Source organism: Raphanus sativus, unplaced genomic scaffold, assembly GCF_000801105.2.
Source record: "Raphanus sativus cultivar WK10039 unplaced genomic scaffold, ASM80110v3 Scaffold4222, whole genome shotgun sequence".
In the NCBI taxonomy this organism is placed as follows: Eukaryota; Viridiplantae; Streptophyta; class Magnoliopsida; order Brassicales; family Brassicaceae; genus Raphanus; species Raphanus sativus.
In genome coordinates this window covers 1-7982 of record NW_026619524.1, presented here as the reverse complement: position 1 = coordinate 7982, position 7982 = coordinate 1, and the positions used below count along the sequence as shown (strand labels likewise).

Genomic DNA, 7982 nt, shown 5'->3' with positions numbered 1-7982 from the left:
ACATCAAACAACTTAATACAAAATACAACTGAATAAAAATGCATAAAATAAAAGTACATAAACCAAATAAATATTACAATTATACAAATAATCTGGTAAATTTGATCCTGAGCCTCAAATATCACTAAAAAAGTTGTCCATAAAAGGTTGGCGCATTCGAAGGTTGTTGTTGTTCTTGAGTTCTTTTCTTTATAATTCTTTCTTGTTCAGATCGAATAAACTCACGAGTAGTATGATCACTAATAGATTCTAAGTTTGTTAACAACATTTTATTTTCTTCACGCATTTCCTTAAGGACTAGTTTTTTTGCTTGGTTTTGCATACGCAACTGAACTATTTCATTATTTTTCTCCCTAGATGATGCACTTTCTTTTAAGAAATCAAGGACTTGTTCATTTGAGGAAACCAAAGTGTCAACTGAAGAATTGTTACCTTCCGAGATTTTCCTTTTGAGTTTTGCTTTCTTTGATCCAATTGGACGTTCACTACAAGAAAACACGCTGAATTCCGACGGAGGTTCCGACGGACCAAAATGTCGTCGGACAAATTTGACGATTTTCCGACCAATTTCCGACGAAAGCCAAAAATATGAGGTCGTCGGAATTTCGTCGGTATATTCCGACGGAATTCTGACGAACCAGGGTTCGTCGGTATATACCGACGACTATCCGACGATATTCCGATCAACAAATATATCCGTTGCGGTCGTCGGTATTCCGTCGGAATATACCGACGGAATTCTGACGAACTGTTGTTCGTCGGTATATACCGACGACTATCCGACGATATTTCGATCAACAAATATAACCGTTGCGGTCGTCGGTATTCCGTCAGAAAATACCGACGAATTTCTGACGGACTATGTGACCGTTGCCGACAAATCCATATGACCGTTTTATAGCCGTTTGAAATTTGTAAATACCGACGGAATTCCGACGCACTACTTTATGTCCGTCGGAATTCCGTCAGAAAGTCGTCGGAAAGCCGTAACCAATTTTCTATAAATTCAACCCCTCCTCATTTCAACTCTTCACTCCTCATTCTCTCTTCATTCTCTTTGATCATAACAATTCCGTAAAAATCATGTCTTCAGGAGGTTATTATCGTTCATGGATGGATAAACCTCATTTGGATCCCAACACCAAATTGCTTACGGAAGAATACGTTCAAGGGATTAAAGAATTCATGAGGCTTGTTCAACAACAACCAGATGCAAAAAATGGTATGTTAAGATGTCCCTGCTCTAGTTGCAATAATAATAAAGTTATAGAAGAATTTAATGTTTGGACTCATTTGTATATGAAAGGGTTTTCACGTAATTATAAAGTTTGGTATCTTCATGGGGAAACTGGTTATGAATATGGTAGTACTAGCGAACCTCAGCCTATTAGTGAATTTCAGCCGGATATTAGGTTAGAAGAATCTAGAACGGATATAGATTATGGTGTAGGTACTGAGCAGATGGTACATGATCATTATAGAGGGGAAGAACCAAATCCCGAATCTAGGAGATTTTTTGACATGTTGGATGCAGGAAAACAACCTTTGTATCAAAATTGTAGAGATGGTCATTCAGCCTTATCATCTGCAACTAGATTAATGGGTATTAAGACAGACTATAATTTGGCTGAAGAATGTATGGATGCGATTACTGATTTTGTCAAAGGCATTCTACCTGAGGATAATGTTGCACCGGGTTCATACTACGAAGTTCAGAAACTGGTTGCCGGTCTTCAACTACCGTACGAAGTGATAGATGTATGTATTGACAACTGCATGATCTACTGGAGAGCGGATGAGACACGGAATGAATGCAAATTTTGTGGGAAACCTCGTTTCCAGGAGACGAGGGGAAGAGTTCCGATCCCGTTCAAAAGAATGTGGTATTTGCCATTGACGGAAAGATTGAAGAGGTTGTATCAGTGTGAGCGCACAGCAAAAGCAATGAGATGGCATGCAGAGCATTCCACAAATGGTGAGATTAGACATCCTTCAGATGCGAAGGCTTGGAAACATTTCCAGTCAATATATCAAGAATTTGCAGAAGAGAGAAGAAATGTTTATCTTGGATTATCTACTGATGGTTTCAGCCCATTTGGAAAGCATGGAAGACAGTATTCTCTTTGGCCAGTTATTGTGACACCGTACAACCTACCGCCGAGCTTGTGCATGCGACGAGAGTTTTTGTTCCTCTCAATTCTCGTCCCCGGGCCAGAGCATCCTAAAAGATCACTAGATGTGTTTCTTCAACCACTGATATATGAGTTGCAACAACTATGGGCGCATGGTTTTGAGACATACGATGTTTCGTGCAAAGAAAACTTTCATATGCGGGCAGTACTTATGTGGACAATAAGTGACTTTCCAGCATATGGTATGTTATCTGGATGGACAACACATGGGAGACTATCATGTCCATATTGTCAAGATGACACAGCTGCTTTCCAACTAAAGAACGGAAGGAAAACGTGTTGGTTTGACTGTCACAGGCGATTTCTACCACCTGATCATCCATACCGCAGGAGTAGGAATGCATTTACGAAGAACAAGCAGGTGTTTGATGGTCCACCTGTGGAAGTTAGTGGGGAAGATTTGTTGAAGCAGTTTAGGTATTTTGATGCAGAAAGGACGCCAGATGTAGGTGGACATGAAAACATTCGAGTCAGTGCGGTTGGAGAGCTACATAACTGGCACAAAAAGAGTATTTTCTGGGATCTGCCATATTGGGAAAGTCATCTATTGCGGCATAATTTAGATGTCATGCATATTGAGAAGAACTTCTTCGACAATCTGATGAACACAGTCTTTAACATCCAAGGTAAAACGAAGGATAACTTGAAGTCAAGGTTGGATTTAGTCGATATTTGTGATCGTCCTGAACTTCATGTGGATGAGAATGGTACGGCCCCTTTTCCCATTTATCGTCTAGATGGTGCTAGAAAAGAAGAGTTCTTTGATTGGATTACAGATAAAGTGAAATTTCCTGACGGATATGCATCAAATTTGGGGAATTGCGTTGATAGAAGCGAAGGAAAGTTTACTGGCTTGAAGAGTCATGATTGTCATGTAATTATGCAGCGCCTCCTTCCGTTTGCTTTTTCAGCATTATTGCCACGTAATGTTCATGAAGCAATTGCAGGTATCTTATATTTTTACAATTTAATTTATTTTTATATTTAACAATTATGCTTATATAAACTAATACTTATGAAAATTATGTCTTTTATCTATGTAGGGATAAGTGTTTTCTTCCGCGATTTATGCAGCAGAGTAGTGACTGAAGAGGGTATTAATAATTTGAAGACAAACGCACCAGTCAGCATGTGCAACCTCGAGAAGATATTTCCTCCATCATTCTTTGATGTTATGGAACATCTTGTTATTCATCTCGCAAGAGAATTGGAACTTGGTGGTCCTGTGCAGTACAGATGGATGTATATTTTTGAGCGTTATATGCATCATCTGAAGAAAATGGTCAAAAATTTAAGCCGGGTGGAAGGATCTATAGTGGCACAGGTGATCAATGAAGAAACTGCAATCTTTGCTGAAAATTATTTTCCACCAGAAGTGCATACAAAACATCGAAGACCTTCTCGGCACAATGACAGAGGAGAGAGAGCAACATATCATGTTACTGTCCCAAGCATGTTCAAGGAAATAGGACGACTTAGTGGAACATTCACGAAGCGGAGACTTACGGACACTGAGCACGCTCATTTGCAAACATATTTGCTCACCAACTGTGAAGATGTTCTACAATATGAGAGGTAAAAATATTTATTCATTTACATTGTTTTTTTTTAATATTCAATAAATTTATTTCATATTGATATAATATTTTTGTATATAGTGTATATATGGCGGAGTTGCGTATGACTCACAGGCATGCAACAGAACTTGAGCTTCAACAACTTAGAGATAATGGATTTGCTGTGTGGCTTCGTAGTTATGTGAGTCATATAAACAAATGAGTAGTTTAATTTTAATATAAACAAATTAACTTTTCACTCATATATGTTTTTAATTTATAGGTGAATGATGGTTTGGCCAGAGGTTTTGTGTTCGATGATTGGATACGCGAATTTGTGCAGGGACCAAACTATGTGGTCAAATCATATCCAAAATTCTGTACGCGAGGATATGCATTCACAAAGAAAGGTCATTCTAAGACAACATATGATGCTGGTGTTTCATCTTCTTCCGGTGACGATGTCTACTACGGCAACATAAAAGAAATATTAGAAATCCAATTTCCTGGAATGGTTGGATTGCGTTGTGTAGTATTCTATTGTGATTGGTATGACACCACCCCAGATAGAGGAGTGAAGATTGATGCGTTTGGTGTTATATCGGTTCATTCGCGGCGGAAACTTCAATATTATGATCCCTTCATTCTTGGTTCGCAAGCTGATCAGGTATGTCAATATATTCATAATTTTTTACCAATATCATTAATTAATGTTATATATTCTACTAATACTTGTAAAATTGATATGTATAGGTGTGCTACATCAGTTACCCTCGGGTGACGTACAGAGACGATCCATGGGTCACAGTAACGCAAATCAACCCAAGAGGACGATTGAATGGAAGTTCTGATGATGATGAACCATTGCAACCAGAGTCTACCAGCAACGCCCAGGCAGTTGAAGATTTGGCAGATGTTGAATTCGTTGAGAATTTTACTGAGTTTGGACTTGATGCTGTTGTACATTCGGAGCCAGAAGCTGAGGTTGGGGAGTTTGATGAAGATTCAGAAGATTCGGATTAGGTTTTTTTTTTTTTTTTTTTTTCTCGGTCCGTCGGAATTCCGTCGGCATATACCGACGGATTACCGACGAACAAGGCCAGTTCGTCGGTAATCCGTCGGTATATACCGACGGAATTCCGACGACATAGGGTTTCATTGATGTTTGTATACTTCCTCGGTAATTCGTCGGTATATTCCGACGACATACCGACGAACTGGTCTAGTTCGTCGGTAATTCGTCGGAATATACCGACGGAATACCGAGGACATGTGTTTCAAAACAATTTCAAACATAAAAATCTATAAATTTTGATGCCAAAACTACGAAAATAACACATAATAAGTGCTTAGTATAGTATTAGATCGCAACCATTCAAATATAACAACTCATAAAATAAGTGTTTATGCATATCAATGTTTTTATAACATCTCATCTTAACACTCATATACTTATACAATCATATTCATCTAATCTTACTTCAAAAAATGTTATTGTGTAAAATTGTGTTATAAAAACATTTTTATTGTTAAATATTTATGCAAATACTATATATATTATCAAAGATTAGGATTTTACATTTAGAAACTTGTAATCAACCCCTAAACACTATGTCGTCGGAATTCCCTCGGTAAAGTTCGTCAGTATTCCGTCGGAATATACTGACGAACCCGTGTCCGTCGGAATTTTTGTTCACCCGGGAAAACCAAACCGCGTGAAAATTTTCGCGCACCGCCAATTGGTTTATATTTAATGATTCCGACGGAATACTGACGAACCCGTGTCCGTCGGAATCATCAAATATAATTACCCTTCTTCTTCCTTCTTCGTTATTTCCGCCTCTCTCTCTATCCTCTCCGCCGTTTCTCTCTCTTTCAAGGCGATTCCGGCGGTTTTCGAGCTCCCATCCCCGGCGATTCCTCTACCCACGCTCATATCTCTTCCCCCAAACCCGAAATCATGTAAGAATCATCCTAACCTTTGTTTATTTCAATTTTTTAGGGTTTTGGATGTTAGATCTCCGATTTGAGGTTGTTTGATTGAATGTTTTAGGATTGAATGGATTGTTTAGGATATATAAGTTAGGATTGTTGTTTGAATTGTTGTTTTAATTTTTTTTCTGGAATTATTTGGTGTTTTTGTTAAAATTCAAAACGTTTTACTATTTTTAAAACGTTTTTTGATTTTTAAAAACGTTTTTCAAGTTTACAGTTTAAACTATGTATTATTTAAAACGTTTTAATTTTTTTTATGATTTTTAGAAACGTTTTTTTGATTTTTAAAAACGTTTTTTGATTTTTAAAAACATTTTTGATTTTTAAAAACATTTTACGATTTTTAAAAATATTTAACAACCTTTTTCAATATTTATAAAAAAAATTATATTTTTTATATTTTTATATATATATATAAATCATTTTTTATGTAAAAATCAATTTAATTAATTTGATGTATTAATTTTTTTAGGTCCGAGGAATCACCCCGCCCCGCAGCCCGTCGACGTAGTTCGGTGAGCTCTTCCCGTGCATCGGGATCGTCTCACGAACAAAACTCGTTTCCCGCATATATTCCCGCTCCACCTCCCGCTCCTGCTCAACAGAATCCGGGGGTCATGCCAGTTGAACTATTGGTTCAACAACCGGGTCGAGAGCATCTCCCGGTTCTCCATCCCACCCCACGACGAGGACATAGCACTTGGTTAGTATTTTTTTTATTTGTAGCATTATGTTTTTTTCCATTAATTAACTTGCTAACTTGTATTTTTTTAAAGGTTCACCAAGTCGAGTAATGGCATTAGCAGGAGCATCAACCAGATGATGTATTCCATGCTCCAAATTGGATATACGAAGTGGAGTGAGATCCCTCAAGACGACCAAGAGTTGTGGTTTCGTCAATTTGCGGTACTAACTCTTCATTTTTTAAAATTATTTACATTTTTTTAATATATCTACTTATTAAAATTATGTGTGTTTTGTAGCAAGAGTTCAACTGGCACCCCGATCACACGGAAACAGTCCGTATTAGATTCAAAGCTAAGGCCATGGACTCTTATACAAAGCAGGTGAACGCGTGGAAGAAAGTTTGGCAGAAGAACAAGAGGCCACGGAACATCAACGGGAGGGTGTTCGAGCAGTTGATAGTTCATTGGCAGAAGGACGAAACTGCAGAGACGTCTTCTAGGAACTCTAAGAACCGGAAGAGCGATCGTGGCGGGAAAGGTATGTATGTGCACAACCTCGGGGCTTGCTCTATGTCTACTAAGGAAGATGAACTTGTAAGTTTTTTTTTATTTATCTTTATGTTTATTTATATAAATATTTTTATATTCCTTGGCTAATAATGGCGGTTTTTTAGATCGAAGCAAATGACGGTAATCCCGTTGATCGACTCCAACTCATTAAGGTGGCTCACACTAACAAGACGACGGGTCAAATTCAGGACCTCTTGATCAAAGATGTCGTTGATTTGGTGGAAACTGAAATAGCATCTCAATCTCAGCCTCTCTCTGATGACGGCGATTCAGTGGGAGCTTCAACCAACTTGTCCCGATTGCAAATAAATGAGATGGTTGAAAAGGTAATTTTTTTTATCAATATATTCATTTTATAATGTAGTTTACTAACTTAAAATATTTTGTAGGCTGTTCCTAAAAGGAAAGGAGGCTTTTTAGTTGGATTGGCCCGCCGTGCTTCTTCGTATCCGGCATCTTCTTCGCAGGTTCCGTATGCCGATCCCATGATTCTCGAGGAGCTACATGACAAAGGTGAACGGATTGTGGCATTGGAGGAGCAGAACGCCACTATCCAAGCTGAGAATGCCACTATCCAAGCTGAGAATGCCACTATCCTTGCTGAGTTGGCATCCCAAAAGAAGACCAACGCCGAGATAATGGAGAAGCTAAACCGTTTATTTGCTTCGAGTTCTTAGTTTTTTCTGAATTTTAAAACTTTCTGAATGTTTTTTTTAATATTTCGGTTTGTATGAATTTAAATTCTATAATATTATTAGTTTTCAATTTCAGATTTATTTTAATTAAAATTTATAAAATTGCAAAATTTAATTCTATAATAAAAAATATTTTAAAAATGCAAAATTATTATTTTTTTTAAAAATTGGAATACTGACGAACCATGTCCCTCGGAAAATACTGACGAATTGCGGTCCTCGGAAAATACGACGAACCATGTTCCCTCGGAAAATACTGACGAACAAGGTCGTCGGTATTTACCGAGG

The 7982-nt window shown here is 37.7% G+C and overlaps 3 protein-coding genes across 3 annotated transcripts; all 3 read left to right on the top strand.

Annotated features, from left to right (window-relative positions):
- Positions 1 to 456: 456 nt before the first annotated feature.
- On the top strand, positions 457 to 3971 carry LOC130507250 (uncharacterized). The gene is made up of 3 exons (XM_057001959.1): positions 457 to 3139; positions 3236 to 3767; positions 3851 to 3971. The coding sequence occupies exons 1-3, from the start codon at positions 1084 to 1086 to the stop codon at positions 3969 to 3971; spliced, it is 2709 nt and encodes a 902-aa protein (XP_056857939.1). The 5' UTR covers positions 457 to 1083.
- A 38-nt stretch (positions 3972 to 4009) lies between these two features.
- LOC130507251 (uncharacterized) lies at positions 4010 to 4783 on the top strand. Its single transcript, XM_057001960.1, has 2 exons — positions 4010 to 4415; positions 4502 to 4783. Exons 1-2 carry the CDS (start codon positions 4260 to 4262, stop codon positions 4769 to 4771), a joined length of 426 nt encoding a protein of 141 aa, XP_056857940.1. The 5' UTR covers positions 4010 to 4259; the 3' UTR covers positions 4772 to 4783.
- Positions 4784 to 4912: 129 nt separating this feature from the next.
- LOC130507249 (uncharacterized) lies at positions 4913 to 7729 on the top strand. The gene is made up of 6 exons (XM_057001958.1): positions 4913 to 5710; positions 6216 to 6446; positions 6520 to 6649; positions 6727 to 7023; positions 7104 to 7325; positions 7389 to 7729. Coding segments are annotated over exons 1-6 (1170 nt in total). The 5' UTR covers positions 4913 to 5708; the 3' UTR covers positions 7677 to 7729.
- Positions 7730 to 7982: the final 253 nt, after the last annotated feature.